Below are 22,012 nucleotides of genomic sequence, written 5' to 3' on the forward strand. Positions count from 1 at the left end.
GTTATTGATTTGATTTGTGATAATTATCTACATAATATTGTACACCAAAGACCCAACAGCATCTTGTAAACAAAAATAACTTGGTCAAAATCCAATTCGTGCTTGGATTTATAAATTACTTTCTTTTCTTCTTTCAATAAATCCCTTTCACAATAAACAGGACTAACTTGTGCAATATGTAAGTCTATCAGGCACTGTTTGAATTACAATGACTCTTTGCTCTCATTTATTGTGGTATCGGTCATATTAATAATAATAAATACCTAGGAGCGTACGCATTATAGGTACCTTTTTCTGAAGTTTTACTGAACGAATATTTTGTTAAAAAGTTGAACGTGAATTTGATATTTCAATATTATTTTATAGAATATGTCATAAATCAAGGGGCAAAACAAAAGGAAATGGGGGCAGGTAGGTATTACTAGAAAAAGAAATCGAAAGGGACTAAAGTAAACCAAAACTTATTTTCATATAGCTCTATTAAAACTCAAAATTACAACCTTATCAAAATGTCGATCGACAAAAAAGCAGTGAAAGTAATAAAGTCAAAAGTCACAGTATAACCCTAGTTAACAAGTGCAGTTGAGTGAAAGTCACTTCCGCGTTTGCAACACTCATGTAATGATACGCAAGGATATATCACTGCTCTGATTCATGTAACCAATATTATGTGGTCTATTGATTCTCTTATTCTACACTTCTAGAGTATAAGAGATGCTATTGGTCTGTTATATATTTTTGCCGCTGCATAAAAATTTTAGTAACCTTGTTTAACTGTACTCTTATTTGCCTCCTCTAATTTCGTTTCAATTACGGCAATTTTCCTTCATCAGATCAAGAGGAGCAAAGATTAGTTAGTTGTGTAGTGTGGTCAATACTCTATATAAGGAGACAGATTATGACAATAGCATCGAAAGATGTAGGTTGGAACTTGGAATCCCGCATCATGATCGAATCATACTTCTATTGTACCTATATGAATATATACGTGAAAGTTTTCATGTATGGATGGATATATATCATGGCGTATGGATGTTTGTTTCTCTTAAGTCATATTTACTTGAAAGATTTGGATGAAACTTTACAGGAATATACGTTATACATCATAATAACACATGATATAGAAATACTTCGCACGAGGGTTTTTCCGCGTACGTATTGTAAAATAAAATAAAATAATACCTATTTATTTTCTAAAAACATGGTACAGAGAGATATCAAAATATTTTAATTATTGTTCTTCATGCTTGCTTAGTGGCACACAGATATTTTCTCAATTTAAATTAAATACAGTATTGAAATTACTAAAACATTTAAAGCTATACATACAATTATTATAATTATAACATTTAATTTAAATAAAAAAAAATCTTTTTGCCTATATATTTGTGACCATTTCAATACTATAACAAAAAAAAAACAATTGGAGAATCCTTTTAAAACGTAATCCTCCTCTAGCGGCCATCGAAGCCCGCGGTATCCAACCACTACTGGACATGCTCCGCAACCTGGGAGGTTGGCCAGTTCTGGACGGGGATAACTGGGATGAAAGTTCCTTCTCCTGGACGGAGGCGGTATACAAGTTCAGGCACGCGGGTTACTCTGTGGACTACTTCTTGGACTTCTCGATTAGTGTGGATGTGAAGAACTCTACTAACAGGATTATTGATGTGAGTTTATTATGTTTATGTTGTTTGTTTAAACTTTAATGTGTTATGATTGTGAAAGCTTATTGCCTAAACGGATATCGAGATTAATTACTACTTGTAAAAGTAAAAAAATGAAGTGGAAAACAATGGATTTGTTTGTCAGGGTTTATAAGGAATATTAAATAAAATTTCACGTCATCGGTTAATTAAAAATGTATAATATTTTTATTTTAAGCTTTAATGATAATTATTTAGTAGTTAGAATCTCTTATTCTACAATATTAAACACAACACATTACATTATAATTATTAACACGAAAAATCTACAAAAAATGAGGGAGAGAAAGTTATTTAGAGTAGGTAAATAAGGCGTTCTGAGCGTCCTTCGCAAACTTAAATGAAATTCGGCATCCGCAGGGAACCCAGTAATAATATTGTGTTATTACACTTTCGTATTTGTTTCGACTCCATAGATTATGCGACGTGACTTGCCGCCAAAATATCCAAGCAAAAAAATATTATTCAAGATTATTCCTAATTTTCTGGCGTTTTAGTACACAAAATATAACATGGCAGTTAGGAACTAAATCCTTATAAGACTTTGATGAAGTTTTTAAAGAAACAATAAAAAAATAAAAACTAATACCTAAGTATTAGATGTTTTATTTAATTTTTTCTTATTACTACTTCTTATAGAACTTTCTCGTATGTTTATGCACTGTGATATAACTAATATTATGCATATGCGTGGTTTAAAATGTAATAGGAAGTAAAATTGGACGTTAGTCAATTATGTAGAAAATATTGGATATTATTATAACCACATTTATGCAATTTTTTATTATACATGAACAGACTAAGTAATAGAGAGTAAAAAAATCTCAAATTCAAATTATGAAAATTTTTAAATTATCTTTACTAAAGAATCATATAAATTACTGTTTTAATCTTCGTTGTAGTCATGGGATAATAAATAATTGGGTTTGGTATATTATCTGGTCAGTAGGGAATTCAGTGTTCATAACCAAATAATTATTAGACTAGACTCATTAACGTTGTTTTCGTAACAGTTTCGTTGCAGTCACAGAGCTAATTTTTGGACATAATATAATTTAATAATTTTACGATGACACTTATTTTGCTTTAATATTATTAACAGATTTTTACGATGCGCGTGTAAGTGTGAGTGAGTCGGTTGAAACGTTTTCACATAGTTTCCATAATGTATTGTATTTACTGTGACATAACGAAAGCAACGTACACAATTATACATAAACACTTCTTCTAACCGTACCACACATCTCTCAGGCTCGTGATAGGAACAGTACGGACTAAATAGAAACGAATGAGCCGGTGCGAATGTAGGTAGTTATGGTACTGTTCCTATTCTGTTTACTGTGACATATCAAAACTAATATTATCTATACTACACCCAAATATATGTAGGTATATAAATACTTCTTTTTGCTGGATCAAGTGTCTTTCGTGATCAAGATACGAACGGTACGGAAACGAATGTGCCTGCTCGAACGTTTTTACGTAGTTTCCGTACTGTTCCTAATTAAATAGGAACAGTACGGAAACTATTGTGTATTATGACATATTAAAATAAGCTGCTTTCTCAGCTGGACCAAGCGTCTCTCGGTCTCAGCCGCGAGTACCTGAACCGCGGCTTCAAAGACAAGCTGGTGCAAGCGTACTACGAGTACATGGTCGACATCGCGGCGTTGCTCGGAGCGGACCGAGCGCGTGCGGAGCTTGAGCTTAAGGACTCGCTGCAGTTTGAGATCAAGCTGGCTAATGTGAGTATTTATTTATTTATTTAACACTTCATCGTGCAATAAACCAGGTACATAAAATAACAATTTACAATAAACAAAAGCACAAAGGGCGGCGTTATCACTATGCAGTGATTTCTGCCAGGCAACCACGGGGAGAAGGCAAAGAAGCGAGATAATAAATTGAGAAACAGAAGAAAAAAAAAACAATATAGAGTATATGGGATTTTGGGACATTTTGGCTGGTTGTACCCTTCTGTATAGGCGTTTTAGGGAATTTTAAGGATAGTGGTCCCCTTTTTAACTGGTCGATATCCGTTTACGGTGGGTACCCTTTTTAATGGGTGGAACTATTTATGGCTGGTGGTGCCCTTTCTGAATAGAGGGAAAACCGTTTATTCCTGGTGGTACACCTTCTACATTGATGGAAACTTTTTTTGTGGGGAAATCGCAATCATCATTTTTATGTTATAATCGCGTCATTCCTACAATAATTATTATGATACCTATTGCAACAAATGTCCATTTTTATATAGATATTTTTCTACATATTCATGACACTACAATAGAAGACGTTGCTGAAACATTTACAAATAAAATTAAACCAAATAAAAACCATAACACTTGACCAAAAAACCTCAAAATAGCATTCACGGACGTATGTTTAATAATACCCATCGTGTCCGAAGCTAGAACAAATGGTGAATAGAAAATATTTTATTTTGAAAACAATAAAACGCCTAATCCGGGCGTCACGAACATTTAATGAGGCCACAAACAAGTTAATTTATGACTCTTGACTTTTATTTTTTAAATAGCTTTTGTATGTAGTTACGTTACGTAAGGTGCGTCTGTGTTGGATTCTCTGTTATAATAGTACACATTGTAAATTATAAAAAACATTAAAATCTGATTTTTGTATGATTTGATTCTTCAAAAGCAGAAAAAATGTTTTTGTTCGATATGATATATTCATTTTTGAAAAGATACTATCTACTTAATGAAAAGTATTGTGACTTTTAATAATTATTCGATATAATATGTGTTTAGTAGAATTCAGTATCAGTGGATTCAGTTAAAAATCATACGCTATAAAATATGTCTTACATAGAATTAATAAATACATATATACGAAAAACTCAAAGTAAGGGATTGTAAAACAATGCGTTGTTTTAACTATTTATTAGGTACCAAAAGTTATAGGTAGATAGTAACAACAAACCAAGCCTACTGCCTAAGAGAGTACAGTCGGAAATAAAAAAAAAGTAAGAATGATAGCCTTATTGAAGGATCAGAGACTTTTTGACCATTCAGTGACTTAGGTAAACTGGCAGTCTAGGTCATAAGCCACAATACTTATGTTAGCAATATATTTTTATGCTTTTTGAGAACATTTTCATTACGATCTTTTCCTTTGACGATTGGAACAGTATTTAAAATATACTTAGATTTTCTATTTCAATAATAATTTTTGTATTGTCACTCATCCTTGATGAGTGTACAAAGTGAAATCAATCACTTTGGTCTTGAAGGGGGCAAAATAAAGTTTAAAAGTTACATACAAATACAAAGATAGGAGAAGCTAATAAAAGCGTGTTATAAAAGAGGTTTCACTGTATATTTTCCTATCCATAGACCGTAATATAATGAATATTTTAAGAGACTACAATAAAATTTCAGATCTCTTTGCCATTGGAGAAACGTCGCAACGCTACTAGCCTGTACAACCCGATGACCATCGCTCAGTTACAAGAAAAGTACCCCAAGTAAGTACAATATTTCGAATTGAATTTTTATTCAGAATGAATTTAATTTGAATAATAAGTAATTAATAATGAATATAATTTGAATAATAATTAATAATTATGCTTTGTATGGTTAAATATTTTTCTTAGTAGTGATAATATAGGTATTATCACAAAAAAGAGCATGTGTGCCGAGCAAAAGTGTCAGAAGTGAAACTTCTATGGCAAGATTCAAAGATACCAAAATCGTCGCCTTACTCCATGACGTATATATTAGGTATATACCTACTACTACCTTGAAATTTTACTCTCAACACGCCTAAAAAAGTTTCACTTAAAATTACACTATGAAAATAACAGTTTCTAAAATCTGTCAACCGTCAATGTGTGTAACCACACAGCTAGTTTTGTATAAATTAGAAAAAACTATATAATAATCAATTTATAATTTGTCCAGGATCCCATGGCTGTCCTATGTGAACCGTCTCTTGGCTCCTCACATCGAGGTCGGTCTGGATGAGATTGTCATCGTCGATGTTCCCAAGTATTTCTCCGATCTTGAGGTAATTAACTTTTCTACATTTTTAATTATTTCCTTATTGAAGTGAAAACTTCTTTAGCGGCGTTGAGCACTTTTTCTGTAATGGGTATAAAATCTTAAACTCGCGTCAGGACACGTGGCCTGGTGAACATGCTGAACGTTAATAATCAAGTTTTCACTTCTGCCGGCACTCCCCCAGTGCAACCCGTCTTTTTTCCATATAGCCATGCTTTCGAATTTTCTTAATTATATTGTTTTCTTTTAACGGATTTATAGCTATGTTTTGGAACATTCCGCTCTTAAAAATTTCGTTTTCCTTTTAATTAAAATAATTATAACAATGCTTTTAAAAACATTCCATAAAAGTCATTTAAAAATAGAGTTAATTATTAGGCAATGTATTTATTTTGCTTTTCTCTTAATGTATTTTCCCTCTGGCAAAAGTAAACAACTGATTTTATCTTTCCTTAAAACAAAACAGTACGTCATCAATGGCCACTTACCTCACCTACCAGGTGCTAAAAAAACCCCTAAATTTTTCCAAAACATTCCTTAAGTTAAAAGATTTTGTTATTATCAGGCAATGTTTGTTCCTTTTTGTTTTTTTCTCCTAATGGATTTGCCCTCTGGCAAAAGTAACCAATTATTTTTATTTTTAAACAAAACATTAAGTCATCAATGCCAAATTACTTCACCCACCAGGTGCTACTTAAAAACACACAAAAAAGAATTGTAAAAACATTCCTTAAATTAAAGGATATATCTTTAGTATTGGCAATGTTTTTTTTACTAATGGATTTGCCTTTTGGCAAAAATAAACATTTTTGTATTTCCTTAAAACAAAACAGTAATCAAAGCCTATCAGGTACTCCTACAGAAAACATCCAAATTTGTTTATCTTTATTTTCATATTCTCAACCTTTTCCAACCTAGAACTAAAAACTCCTCAATTACTTTAACACAGCATATCTTAATCCTTTATCCGTCAGTTTTACTACTTTTCGCAAGAAGACCTATATTTCAATATTCCTATAAACAAATTGGTTTACATAAATCTTAAATAATCATTGAGTTACTATGCTACTACACTTTTTCTAACAGGAATTAGAGTCAATCGTCTCAAACCATTTTTTTGTCACATTGATTGGTTTTATTGATAAGTTTATTCATATTTTTTTAATAAGACAAACAATATTTATTTGTTACATTGATTGGTATTAATTTATAAGTAATAAGAGGCAGAATATCTACAAAGTGTATGACTCACTCCCCCCCCCCCGCGCCGCCGCGCTTGTTACACAGATTTTGTTCGTGGTGTCCTCTCTATAATAATACCTCAATGTAAATATATTTATTTAAATAATATACCAAGATCATCAAAATGCCCATAAACCACCAGATCCTCCTAGAGAACACGCCCAAGCGAGTACAAGCGAACTACGTAATGTGGCGAGTAGCTGGCGCCAGTGTCTCGTACCTTACTGAGGAGTTACGTAGACGTCAACTGGCTTACGTCACTGCACTGTCTGGGAAGACTGAGCGAGAGAGCAGGTGGAAGGAGTGCGCTGATACTACTAGTGCTAGGTGAGAGACATACACACATACATACGAACACTTCAGAACTGGGTCATACACATCAACTCCTTAGAGTAATACGATAGAGCAGAAAAATGTACACATACATTCTCAGCTAGTGCATGTGCTACACACATGAACATCTTCTTATATATAAAAATGAATCGCAAAATGTGTTGGTAAGCGCATAACTCGAGAACGGCTGAACCGATTTAGATAATTCTTTTTTTATTATATTCCTTGAAGTACGAGGGTGGTTTTTATGTAGAGAAAACGTAAATATGTACCACGGGCGAAGCCGGGGCGGACCGCTAGTACATAATATGCACGAACACCACATATCCATCTCACAATGCTAGATGAGAATACACCAACCGAAGAACACTTCACTCACACGAAACTGACCCTTTACGCCAATCTATGTCAGATCATGTACTTACACCGCACAGGGACCACACCATCCGAAGAACATTTCAATGAACCAACCACCCAGTCATCTCATACATACTCACATAATCACCTCTGAGATAAACGACAATTTTTATTTACTTAAATATTCTTTTTTACAGTATGTCCATCGCTGTGGGAGCCCTCTATATCCGAAAATATTTCAACGAAAATTCTAAGGCCAAAGCTTTGGAGATGGTAGATGATATCAGGTAAGGAATTTCTTCATCAAGGTTTATGGATACATATTTTAGATATGATAAAAAAATTGTATTGACTTATTGGATTTTTTTTTCTATAAACCCAATTCAAATATCGAATTCATGCAACATCAATCAGCCATGAAGTCCTGAGTCAAATTTTCACATATTTTTGTCAAGTTAAGACTAGCACTGTATGACAAAATAGGTTGTCCTTACTTCCATTCATCGAAATTCTATTCTCAATAATTTATTATTTATTTATCAATCCTTTATTGCTCTTAAAAAGAATAAAAAAAAGAAACACAAACACTTAAAGATTAAAGATTAAACTAAGTACGTGGCGGTCTTATCGCTTTAGAGCGATTTCTTCCAGACAACCTTTGGAACAGTAGAGGAATAGATATAAAATAAAATAAATGGGTAGTGCAACACTACCACTTTTCTTGAAATATTAATGATCTATCTATTTACCGACTTACAGACAACAATTCAGCAAGACTCTCTCAGAGGTGGAATGGATGGACGCCATGACACGTCAGGCTGCACTCGATAAAGCACAAGCAATGGCCGCTCATATCGCATACCCCAATGAGCTACTGGATAACGACAAGCTCACTGAGTTCTATTCCGGGGTGAGTTACAGACAGACACACATACACACAAACATCCTAAACCAAACATAGTTCAGCTCTTAAACTAAAAATAGTTCTAGTTATTGATTCACAATAATCAAACGACACCACATTTTAAACTGACTTCAAAAAACAGGAGGAAGCTTCTCATTCGACTGTTACCAATCTTAGAACAGAGTGACTCCTTTTTCAGAGCCTGTGCCTTAACTTAAACTCCCCCAGTTAAAGTACCTTGATTTTTCCAGTTGACTATTCAGTTTCTAACAACGTTAGCATATCTCGACCATATCCATAGCATAGTATAGCATATATACATTTACTAGCGGTCCGCCCCGGCTTCGCTCTCTCAAGTTGGATCGAACTGCACAATTGTGTGAACTGCACACTGTGCGAATTTTATTATAATCGGTTAAGTGGTTTAGGAGTCCATTGAGGACAAACATTGTGACACGAGATTTATATAAGATATCTACTTTATTAAGACTTTAAAGAAAGTTACATGTCTAAGAACAAACTTATCTAACAAAAGGCTGACACTGAACCTCCTTCTCAGTTGGAGATGTCCACTGACAAACTGATGGAGTCAGTGCTGAACCTCACGCTGTTCGGCACTGAGTACCTGTTCAGCAAATTGCGCGAACCCGTCAACAAGACTGACTGGGTGACTCACGGCAGACCGGCCATTGTGAACGCGTTCTATTCCTCTATTGAGAACAGCATCCGTAAGTGTTAAGCCGTTTCGGAGTTTTTTTTTGTCTTGAGAAAAGTAAACAGAAATCATTTTTTATTGTAAGAGGTGGAAAATATTTTCTAATTTTAGGAGTTTCCTCATTTTCCAACAAATACCGACTTTCTTGTTATTTTTTTACATATTGGTTACTCATATCCCGTACCTGATAGTCAATTTTCGTAACACGAAAGCGTCATTAATTTTGTAAACCACAGGGTTGCAACTCACATTTGCCAAATTAGGGCTGCCACAAAAACACATAATTAAGTAATTTATTAATCTATTTATTTATTATAATACCGCAGAATTCCCAGCGGGTATCCTCCAAGGCACGTTCTTCTCAGCCAAGCGCCCCGCATACATGAACTACGGAGCTATCGGCTTCGTCATTGGACATGAAATCACTCACGGGTTCGATGACCAGGTAGGGTAAAACAGTAGAAGTTTAAACTGCTTTATATTCTTCGCTTGGTTTCGGGAAATGCACTGGTAAATAATTTGAACGATTTACTCACAAAAAAATGGTGATTTTATGGCAAATTCTTCATCAGCACTTTAAAAACTAACAAAAAATATGATACGTAAAATGGCAAATTCTAGAACAGCACTTTGACAAAATTTATTTCGCTCTTCTAAAAAACATAACCAAATCTATGCTTATAACACTTTCGTACTAACTCTCTACTAAAACACTAACCTACTAACAAAAGACGGACAGAGAACCAATCATGACCGGATAATTCAATTATATTATCTGGTGATGAAGCAGGGTCGGTAGGGAGGGTGATGAACTGATGGTGATGATTAATTGCCTCAGCTGTTGATGACGGATGTTTTCCAGGGTCGCCAATTTGACAAGAATGGTAATCTAGTTGACTGGTGGCAAGAGGTGACCAAACAGAAGTATTTGGAGAAGGCCAAGTGCATCATTGACCAGTACTCCAACTATACTGTGAAGGAAGTTGGCATGAATGTAAGTTTATTTTTATTTTTATTGAATTTATTTTTTGTTGTTTTACTGGGAGGATGTAGATGAATGGATGGTTCAAATGTGTATGAAATTTTATTGTTTGGATCAGCATTTTACTCCAGCTCGTTTATGAGAAATAGTTAATTACTATTTTCCATTACACCACCTTAAAAAGTTAAACTTACTTGGTTACTTTAGATTTCATATAGATAAAAGTTTAAATATATAAAATCAACCTATTTTTACAGGATAGTTAGCAGACAATGAATTTAAATTCTGTTTTGTACTAGTGATACTAATACAAAGAGTAACTATTAAGTCTATTGCGATAATCTGAAATGCTGCTAATTTAAAAATACTTGTAAAAAAGAGTAACGAGTTTCTGTACTCTGTTCTCTCGATATTCGATAAATCGATGATAAATATAGTACAGGATGTCTGGTACACTTTTCGTAATATATTACATACATAATATACTTTATAAATGGACAAATGATATCCCCAGCTGAACGGCGTGAACACACAAGGCGAGAACATAGCTGACAACGGCGGTATCAAGGAAGCGTATTATGCGTATGCGGCTTGGATGCGTCGCCATGGAGACGAGCCACGTTTGCCGGGGTTGGAGAAATATTCGCCCAGACAGGTGGGTGGGGGGAAAAGGGAAGGGGGACAAGGGGAGGGGGTAATATGAATTTCACTGGTCGGTTAGTTTTGTTGGTAGTTCCCCTGCCTTCCAACTTCCAAGCCAGAGGTCGTGGGTTCGATTCCCACCCGGGGAAAATATTTGGATGATGAACATAGATGTTTGCTCTGTGTCTGGGTATAAATAATTACCTACCTCTATGTAAGTATTTATTTAAAACTATATATAGATTTATCAGCCATCAAGTATCATTTTTTTTTTCTTTTGACTAATAATTTGTATTGACACAGTTTTTTTTAGATTACTATGAAAAATATTATATTTTATGGTCAGTAGTTATTAGTTAGTGAAGTAGATGTTACTGTGAATTTTGGAAATGCATTATATACACAGATAATATAAATACATAAATTCCAGATGTCCTGGCTAACCGATGTCCGATACCGCAAATATATTTCCAGATGACTGTCAGACTATTACTATACTTTCTATCTAACCAATATACCCCTTCCAGATGTTTTAGCTAAGCATGTCTATAAATACACAATACATTCCAGATGTTTTGGCTCAGCGCTGCCAACACCTGGTGCTCAGTGTACCGCAACGAGTCCATCAAGATGCGCATCACGACCGGCTTCCACGCGCCTGGACGATTCCGCGTCCAAGGTCCAATGTCCAACATGGACGAGTTCGCTGTTGACTTCAAGTGCCCCCCCCACGCGCCCATGAACCCCGCTGCTAAATGCAAGGTGTGGTAAGTTGGGGGACAGGGGAAGGGGGGAAAGCCTGTATTATTAGCATAGGCTTAGCTAACCCGGATAAATACAGTAGGGTGTAACAGTTAGAGGGGGAGGGAGTTAATATAGATTAGTTAGAAGAGGGGGGGATATAGATGAGTAAGTGTAAGTTGACTTGACTCAAAGATTCTCGAGGTTTTAAAGGAACATTCGTCAAGTGGAAGGGTAGATAGGGGATACTAGTGTTGCAAGCAGTATATCACAAGGGGGACAAATGAAAGTACAGTGTAGAAAAGAAATGGGGGGGGGGGGGAAACAATAGCTTGCAAGAGTAATTGGTAAATAACGGGGGGTGATAATAGTTCGTATTTAGTATCCTGTACAAAATACATCTTAGATAACCTCCCCCCTCCTTAAGTATAATGTCTGGTTACACCACTAACTGTATATGTACTTATTAATGTACTGAATTGTATTTTTGTTTATTAATTTTTAGTAGTTTTTATTCCTTTAGAATACTTTTTTTGTTTTGAAATTTTGTGACATTGTTTCTTTTTTTTGTGATTTAATATTAAATTTAACCTCATTCTTTATGATTAGTATATTTTATAGATGTATGTTCTTTTAGGATAGCGAGTGAAAAAAATAATTTTCTCACTTTTCTATCGTTATTTTTTTCTTCTCAATGCTCTTATTTTTGTTACTGATCTGAATTTTATACTCAGACCTTTTATGATATTGTATTTTTATAAATTATTAAAAAAAAACACTAATGATTATTTTTGATACTTTTAGTTTATTTTTTATTTAAAGAGTTAAAAAGTTAATTTAATTGTACTCCCGTAGTGAGGACGGGATGACAATAAATGGGGTGTTTGTTGTAAAGTTCTTAGATTTATTTCAACTATAATCACCTGTTTGACGTTTGTATGTCTGTCTGTCACATTAAAATTGCTAAAAAAAATTAAAAATATATAAAAAAAAGAAATTGAAATCTATTTTCTTTACAACAATACTAAACATCGATGGTAATTGGTAAAGGATATAATCGTTCTATGAAAATTGATTTTTAAACCAACTAAAAATATTTTATTTTTAATATTGGTAATATCTACAACTTTTCATCTTGAAACAAAAATTTCGCTCTATTTAAATCTAATTATAAGCACAAAAACGTGCAAAAAAATTGTATTTTAAATGTACTTGATGTTGTTTTAGACGTTTTTATCTTACGATTGTATCGACTCGGTGAGATTTTAGACTGACGATGGAAATTCGACGGGTATAGTGTTAACACTTGTTATTACAAGTACAAATGAGTTCTTTTCCCTTGTAGATTTATTGTTAACATTTAACTTTTTTTTATTTTTTTTTGTAACAAAAAGTAATTTCTTGTTTGTTTTTAAATACGCGACATAAGGTCTATTACAAACATTTTGATATCTGGATCAATTTTTAAGTTTGTTTGCCATACCTACATTATTTTTACAAATTTCACAAAGGAAAAGGACGCTTTTCTCGTTGTTTCTTTCAGCAGTCGAATTTTGATGTTACTTAAGCTTAGGGTTAATGTGTATTGTAGTATTCATATATTTATTGTTTAGACTCAAGATCTCTCGCTATACATAAATATATGAATTGATAGATAGACTAGTAGCTAGGTATTTATTACGATAGGCTGCTAAGAACACTGTTCTAAGACTATATGCTTTACTTTCTCGCAGTGTGTTTCTTCACAATAAACACTATTCAATAAATTTTTATATTTCTGAAGTGTATGAATATTCGTTTAAAATTTTGGACATATAGCGCATAACATGACGATATAAAATATTATAGAAGATATCTGTATTAACTATTGCATTAAATTAACAACATAAATATAGTGTATCGTATTTGAATACAAGACGAATATATACATACATTTTCAGAACAATCTCATTGTGAGTTCAGTGGTTTTCAAGTCTCTTTAAATATCACACGTCACTGTTTGTTTTATGTGTATGTTTAAGAATGTATTTAGATGTTTCATAGTTTAACGGTCGTTACTTATTAGCGTTGAACAACAAAACAACGTGTAACATAAGAGAAACGAATTAATGAAATATACAAGAGTACCTAAATTAGCGGATTTGACTGTTAGTCTATCATGCCCTAAGTATTTTAAAGTTAAGTCCTAAGTCCCGAACAAGGGTGTAGCCAAGTTTAGTCCAGGGTTTTGCACATGATGAACATACCTACAGTTAAACACCGATCAATATCAACACACTATCTGAATTTGATATGTTTGGTTTTACGGTATTCAAATGCTATAAAAATTTATAACACACTATCTTGTAAGCATCCTATAGTTAGGTACCTACACAAAAACTAAAATTCTGGGCTATTACTATGAGTACACTCTACGTTAGGGAATTTCTCAATTCATTGACTAAAACTGTTTTATCGCTCGCTAAACAAATCTCTAATACTTCATATTAAAAGATCCTCGATTTGATCTCTTTTGATAAGATTTTAACATTAAAAATGAAGATGTTTAGCGGGTTGGTATAGAGCCACGGTATTGCCTCACAAGTTAATAACAGTGATATATTATAGAATAAGCAAATAGATATAGAACACTTTGTTGTGAAACATGAATACACCGAATACAGTATAAATTTATAATTTTGTGTTTTACTTTTCTCCCTTCCTTTGTCCTTTATTTCCTTTGATCCTAAGCATTACTCTCTCAATAGATTAATAAGTAAATCTGACTAGGTCGGGCTCAAATATTTATTATATGAAACAAATCTAAGTGGAGGACTAGGTAATTAGGTATGTCTTATAGAATGGTGGATGGTAATATGGCATTATTTTTTATAAAAAAGAGATACAAACTGTCCATCATCAGTTTGTATCTGGGAAAACAATGGAACAGAAAGAACAACTAACTAGTTAATAGTAGGTTGCTTTAGTTCTAATACAGATATCATTAGTGTCTCGAAGCACTTTGCCGAGAGTAGGGGAGACCGGGTACAAAAGTAACGGTGGGTCGAAAGTAACAAATGCTCTCTAGATTTATCCAATGGGCGAACACCGCTTAGCCTCTGTCAGGCGATAGCCGAGAGCGTCCCCCTTAATTGTATTCATTCGCCGCGTGCACCACGCGCTGTTAGGCTGTGTGACAGGACGCTACGTGTTTTCACGAATCAAAAGTAAGATTTTCGACATTTTTTTATTAACCGTTTACGTAGTCTTAAAAGGATGATAGAAATCTGAATGTTTGCATATCCATTCTTGATTAGAGTAATTGTACATTGCTCATAATCATTTTTATGTAGCACGTTCCGTTTTAAAGTTTTGTTGCACGTCTTGGCAAAAATATAGACGGGTACAAAAGTAACATAGCCCTATGGGTACAAAAGTAACATGTTATTTTTGTCCCATTATGATTTTGTATATTTTTATGTACATCTTTACTTCAACAGAATGCCGCGACAACGCATTAGAACTACTGATCGAGGAATTACCAACACGGCTGAAGAGCATTTTGAAAGATGCAAAAATATAATATTTGCCATGTAACATTATATAGATTTATAAAAAAAAATATAAGCCGTAATACTAGTGCAGCTACCTTGCGTCGATCGAGATTAACTAATAACAAGTAAGGTAATCTAGGCGACTATTTAATCGAGTGCTCTGCAGTTTATTTTCAGTTATCTCCATCAACCAGCATAATGTGAATAATTTTATTGATAACCTTGCTGAGGTATTGGGAAAGGTACCAATTTGAGCCAAAAGATACTTGGAATATGGACGACCACCGTCCAAAAACCTATCAAAATTGTAGATTAAAAAGGGATTAAACAAGTAGGTGCCATAACCTTAGCAGAGCCTGGAAATTAGTAACTGTTGCTGTTGCCATTAATGCTCTAGGCTAGGAGAACACATTCCGCTTTTTTCGTATTGCCGAGGGTCCTGTTGGTTGTGCTGGAGCTGGGAATGCTAGTGGATGGATGCGGGATGCAGAATTTTTAATTATAAAAGAATGATTCCCTTAATTAATCTCATGACTTGAACTTCGTATATTTTTTATCGATTGTTTTGTATTATATTTGCAAGTATTACATTTAAAATACAAAAGTTGATATGTGTTATTAATACAAAGTCTTTAAACAAATAATTTGTTGATTTACCATCATAATATTGTATTAATTACTAACCCCTTTGTCTTGTTACTTTCGACCCACGACGTGTTACTTTCGACCTGCTTACGGGGTCGAAAGTAACAACTGACTATTTTTTTTTAAATTTACTTTATGAATATAAAACACTACATAATATAATAAATTGAGGTGCTAGTGTAAAGAATATAAACTAAATTTATATATGGTTATATTAATTTAATGATAACAGTAACACCCAGTCAGAAATCAGGGTACAAGTACAAAGTGTTACTTTTGTACCCGGTCTCCCCTACGCAACTGAATTTTGGCAAGATTACAATATTATTGCAAACTCAAATACATATTTATTCAATTAGCCTTCTTAGAATGCACTTTTGAATCGTCATAACATTTTTTAAACAGTTACCACCGATTTGGAATGCAGTATGGAGAAGAACCGGCAAGAAACTCCATAGTTGCTCTGCAAAAAAAATTCTTTTTTTTTAATTGAATGTAATGTTTTTGGAAGTCTACACATGACTATAGCCTATAGGAAAGCTTTTGATAAGATTAATCACAGGCGACTACTTGCTTACAATTTGGTTACCTATTTTGTGATGACTGCTGCAGTAGTTGTGCGTGTGTTGGCTTTCAAAGTAAATTAGCAAGTTTCAAATAATAATAATTCTAAGGAGTTATTCTCATTCTGTTCAGTATCATCTGCATATTATTCTCATTCTGTATCAGTATTATCTCTGGCCTTAATTATTGTTTGTGACTTTTAGCAAGGATTTTTGCAACAAATTTTCATTTAATTTTTTACTATAAGCAAATATTTTTATAATGAATTATTTCTGAAATTCAAAATGATTTAAGCAAATTAGGATTGGCGTGATCATAGTTGAGGTAAATTTTTTATCCTGCATTATTTGAGCATAGTCAAAAAAGTGGGAGGAGTGATAAATAAAAGACATCCATGAATTTACAATAAATTTATTGTTCCGAAAATATCATTCGTACACTACACGCTTGTCATCATCAACATTACGATACATCTCATGTACACTCGTTGCATCGTACATTGTAAGCAGCGAAGCATTTGTAGGAGTAGTATATTGAAGTAGGACAGATGTTGATTTTGGTCCATTTATACAATGCTAGGAACCAATGAACAAGGATCGAAGTTCCTTTCGAATTTAGACGAACCATTGGAGGAACAATCATTAGTTATACGTGCTTTTAGCAATTTTAATAGTATGTTTACATCAAAATCTGTCCCAAATCAAAGAAACAGGATCAAAAAAACACATTCTGTTGATTAATAAACAGACAATTTATATTTCCAGCGAATTCACTTGGCTAGACATTTAAACAAGTTACATGCAAACTTGGTAAACACTAAAATAATACATTTTTGGTTTCACAATTATTATTTCTCAATTGCTTTAGCATTTTTGTGATGAAAGTAAATAATGTTTTAAAACACGTAAATAATTAAAGTATTTGTATACATAAGTAAATAAGTCTGTTTAGTCGACTTTAAGAGAAAAAAATGTATAAAACTATATTTGGTATTTGAAAATATATTGGCAGCAGGTATTATGCGAAGCTAGGTTAGTGTTAAAATGCAGTGCAGTAAAAACCAATGTTTATTGGAACAAGATCCAAACTAGCCAACAATTGGACCAATACATTTCGGACGTCACCAACTACATTGGCTCCCGACTTTGGTAATTTTAAAAAACACTAAACACCTAATTTACAACACATAATATATTCGTATAAAACAATATTATATACACTTTTAGTAATCTAAGATTAAACAATGACTAAATGTAGCTAAATCGAAAATAAATAATTATGAGAAGCGCAAAGTAACATCGAGCGATGGAAGTGTTAAGTCCCATGTCCCCTAGTGGGGTAAAGGGGCAGATGTATTATGCATACATTTGTTTTACCAATCGATTTTTTTAGAGACAAGAGTGATTAGCTTTCTGCGTCCTGCCAGAACGAGATATTTTTTTTATTCGTCTCCACCGGGCAGAGAGGCGATCAACCAAAAATTTTGTTCATATAATTTACAAGATTAAGATATACTATAAACATTATAATTTCCGAATGACAATTTTTATTTAATATTTAATAATAAAACAGTCCCATCGCTATGGCGTGTATGCAGGGTTCGCAAAGCAACATGTTGTAATTAGTTTTGTAGCATTCGAGTGAAACTATCCGACCTTCGTTGTCAATACTAGAGTATTCGACTACTGAACAATATCTACGTGTACTATCTATTGATAACTTCCAATATACTCCTTACATACTGGATATTGGTAACACAACACCAATAATTTATTCCATATTATATAATCCAGTATTTCACAATTACATTTTAAAATACAAGTGTGATTGAGATTTGAGAGATAAGTGATACGGTGAAAATAGAGCCTCTACGTACATTCAGATAAAATTTTAAAAACTCACGGGAGCGAGCGAGCCTGTAGCTGCGTGGTGTAACAATTTGAAATAACGCGTTTTAGAATTTTCCTGTGATATTACCAAACCAAAAAATCAATGATTTCCAAACTCTATAATAATCCTAATTTAATTTTTTAAATTAAAAATCATTGTATGAACAAAATAAAACCCCGTGTAAAGATTGTTACACGATTATAAAATCTGTTTTATCATATACAGCTAACCCGCTCCCGCGCAATACACATATACCTAAAATATAAATCTGTTTAAAATACACATAGCTGTGTAACCCTAACTGATACGATTGGTATATATTTTACGTTAATACACATCGATAATAATCTAGAAATCCCATTCACTATTGATACTAGATGAAAAAGTTACGTTTGAGAGTAAAAGAGGTTTACAAGCTGATTATTTCTATGAGTTTTAAAATGGTAAAGGTAGATGTGTCTTTCGGTATGGCATCGCACTTTACTCGACTACTAAACCAAACTAAACTCCGTCGGCACGGACCCGCCATTTATATGTACACCTAAATACACATAATATGAGTAACTCGACATTGATATATCTTCTATAATACACATTAAACATTTACATTCGAGCTTGCAAAGTATAAATATCACAGAATCTTCCGCGGTGGCAAAAGACAGGAGTATTGCGTCGCGGACAGAGAATGTTATAGAGACGTATTAAATAAATTAACTACAAATTAAATTTATATGTATACTGCATGTATGTTGTAGGTATCCCAATCGAAACGTGAAAAAAATTAAAATTTTATTATTATAATTTATAACGTAGTTCTGGGAAATTCCCATTACATGTTTTTTCGCGGGGAAAGTAACCTAGGTCACTAGCTTCCTAAATCCTAACTATGTATCTCCAGACACATAGATAATTAGCATAACATAGCTCCGCTGCGACGTGAAAGACATACAGTCAATTAAAAAGAGAGACAAACAGACAAACACCCTTTAATTTTTATAATATCACTGAGGATTATTATTATAATATTAGATATAATATTAGATAGCTCGCCACATCAAAATAATTGTGGTTTTAGTTACACCAGTTCAATAATTTTATCTAAAGCCAAACAAACATACAAAAATAAAAGAAATACTAAACAAAACATTTAAATACATTAACCTCCCTCCCTCCCTCACATTTCCCTTTGAACATTCTCTGTCTACAACTGTAAGCTTAAGCTATGAACATAACAAAATAGCGCCTAAGTAATATTCGATGATATTAAACTAAAACCTAGTACGTATATGCTTCACATGCCTTAATACTGCAGAAATAAATAGCTTACACAACTAAACCAAATACATTTGTAAGGGACGAATATCTCGCGTCACCTTAATAATGTGCGTACAGGAATATATTTATATAACCCATCGCAATTGCTTTTGAAGTTCTCTAACTATAATTAGCAACAAAGCTACCAGCTAATATAAATGATATAAATACCCGAATCACACGCCTACAACCCCCATATAATATATGCTATCCCTTTTTCCACTATCTTCTTACACGCTTCTTACATATAGAGAAGAAGAGGAAAGGTATATTGCAATTTAAATCAGATTCTTGAATCCTACATGATTCTATTCCACGAACACACGGATAGGTGTTATCTATATCTATGTTAATATATGATAGATTGAATCAGACTAACGGTTACAGTAGACATGGGTGTTGTTAAACACACGCGGTCATACAATCCCTTGTTTGAGGTATTGTATGAGTACATTGTCCTCCCTCCCTCCCTCGCAATTTCGCTTATCTATAATATAAAAATGAATCCCAAAATGTGTTGGTAAGCGCATAACTTGAGAACGGCTGAACCGATTTCGATAATTCTTTTTTTATTATATTCCTTGAAGTACGAGGATGGTTCTTATGTAGAGAAAACGTAAACATGTACCACGGGCGAAGCTAAATCGTATTAAATAATCGCAAAATGTGTGAAGCACTTACCAACACATTTTGCGATTCATTTTTATATATAAAGATATCTTAAAAATTTAAAGACACAGTTTAATATTTTCATCAAGATATTAATGTTATTTTAACAACACCCATTACTATTCATACAATTATTGACTGAATAAATATGTAAACTATTATATATTTATTTTATTAATGCTGTACTACATCTTTGTAATGTTGAAATTGCGACACATATCTATAACTTTGAGCTATAATTAAGTTTAAACTTATTACTCTTTTTTGCTACAATACACCAGTATGAGAATTAAGATAGGCCTGAGTCTAAATGTGAGATCGCTTTTAATATATTTAAATTTAAACGCACATAAGTATTAAAAAGGTTCCCGTTCCGGTGACGAGAGTGTAATCTTAGTTCTTACAGACGAACGGCAGCCTACATTAGCATTTTTTTAAAAGCGATCTCACTATGAGTATTTCTCAAAGCATACACAAAAACGTATAGTAAAATTGATGGGACTCTAGTTTCTAAACAATACGATTGGTTCACATATACTTTAAAAGTTCGATAAAATACAATATATCATTGATATTCATTTATATAAGACCTATACTCTTTCTAATATTCCTTTCGCAAGAATTTAATTAATTTTCCGCTGATTAATCGTCATACTAAAACCCCTTAGACTCTAGATCTTTAGACTAAACCATTTTTTCGACATTAAATCGGTACAAAAAACGCGACTCTAAGCATATTGCGATAACGTTCAATTTTATCTGGCTCGAAAAGCACCCGTGAACAAGCTGTATATTTGATTATACATTTTACTTATCGAACGTTTAAAACAGACTAGAAAACATTTTGCGATCGATACCTACAGGCTACAACCGAATTCCGAAGAGACCAATACATTTTGCCTCAATATAAAACGTATATAAACGCAAACACAGGCCAGCCAGAATGATTCCTATAACTTGCATACAATTACATCATTCTTATACGAACTCTTATAGTAACTGCTGGTTGACCGACCGTTTATATTGACCGCAAATCACAACACTTTAGTCAACCAGTATAACTAGACCTTTACGAACATCATATATTTGTCGTCTAACCTTCACAACGACGAGGTTAGACGGCATTGTAAGTAAAAAGGTGTAGATAGTTAACCAACAAAACGGCACACTAACACGTTTAGAGGCCAAAGTCAGGCACAATTCTTGTCTTGAGCGTGACTATTCTGAAGTAAAATGTGGCTTATTATCTACATTTCGCTCCTTTTTACTTATTACATTGGCTATCGGTCACGTATACTGGTTGACGCTTTACAACCCCCGGGGCAAGTTAGAGGCATCTCTCGAAGTACCCTCCAGGGCAAGTGGGACATCCCTCGAAGTACCCTTGGAGCAAGTGGGACATCCCTCGAAGTACCCTTGGAGCAAGTGGGGCATCCCTCGAAGTACCCCTGGGGGTAAGTTGGGCAATTCCTCTAAGTACCCCCCGGGGCATTCCTCGACGTATCCCCTGGGGGCAAGATGGGCCATTCCTCTAAGTACCCCCCGGGGCATTTCTACCCCCTGGGGCAGGGGGCACGTCACCAGGCTGCGGGGGTCAGCCAGCGGGCCGGCAGTCATTCATCCAGGCTTAAAGGGTTATCTTCCACGAATACTACGTGCGATCTCATGTAGATTAAGAACGCTAGGAGACGGTCCTTCTCGGCTTCGTTGCCTCTGTAGAAATATATACATTTAGACACAAATCACTAAATAA

General features: G+C 33.8%; 2 protein-coding genes across 3 annotated transcripts in view; one reads left to right on the forward strand and one right to left on the reverse strand.

Annotated features, from left to right (window-relative positions):
• Nep2 (M13 family metallopeptidase neprilysin 2) overlaps positions 1-11,749 on the forward strand; it is a 56,337-nt gene extending 44,588 nt beyond the window's left edge. For both annotated transcript variants that reach the window (XM_090119928.1, XM_090119936.1), the window contains exons 6-17: positions 1,459-1,670; positions 3,275-3,451; positions 5,108-5,193; positions 5,630-5,735; positions 7,113-7,297; positions 7,858-7,947; positions 8,420-8,570; positions 9,124-9,292; positions 9,606-9,724; positions 10,142-10,273; positions 10,776-10,916; positions 11,474-11,749. In XM_090119928.1, coding sequence (XP_089976054.1) covers positions 1,459-1,670; positions 3,275-3,451; positions 5,108-5,193; positions 5,630-5,735; positions 7,113-7,297; positions 7,858-7,947; positions 8,420-8,570; positions 9,124-9,292; positions 9,606-9,724; positions 10,142-10,273; positions 10,776-10,916; positions 11,474-11,674 — 1,769 coding nt within the window. In that variant the 3' untranslated portion in view covers positions 11,675-11,749. The remainder of the gene's footprint in view (positions 1-1,458; positions 1,671-3,274; positions 3,452-5,107; positions 5,194-5,629; positions 5,736-7,112; positions 7,298-7,857; positions 7,948-8,419; positions 8,571-9,123; positions 9,293-9,605; positions 9,725-10,141; positions 10,274-10,775; positions 10,917-11,473) is intronic.
• A 7,563-nt stretch (positions 11,750-19,312) lies between these two features.
• Positions 19,313-22,012, reverse strand: part of Neurl4 (neuralized E3 ubiquitin protein ligase 4) — a 37,661-nt gene continuing 34,961 nt past the window's right edge. The window contains exon 31 of the mRNA XM_090119920.1: positions 19,313-21,972. Coding sequence (XP_089976046.1) covers positions 21,873-21,972 — 100 coding nt within the window. The 3' untranslated portion in view covers positions 19,313-21,872. The remainder of the gene's footprint in view (positions 21,973-22,012) is intronic.

The sequence above is a fragment of the Colias eurytheme genome, chromosome 1 (assembly GCF_061535395.1).
Source record: "Colias eurytheme isolate Ceu_HAF_F1 chromosome 1, ilColEury1 Martin Lab GWU primary, whole genome shotgun sequence".
Taxonomy (NCBI): Eukaryota; Metazoa; Arthropoda; class Insecta; order Lepidoptera; family Pieridae; genus Colias; species Colias eurytheme.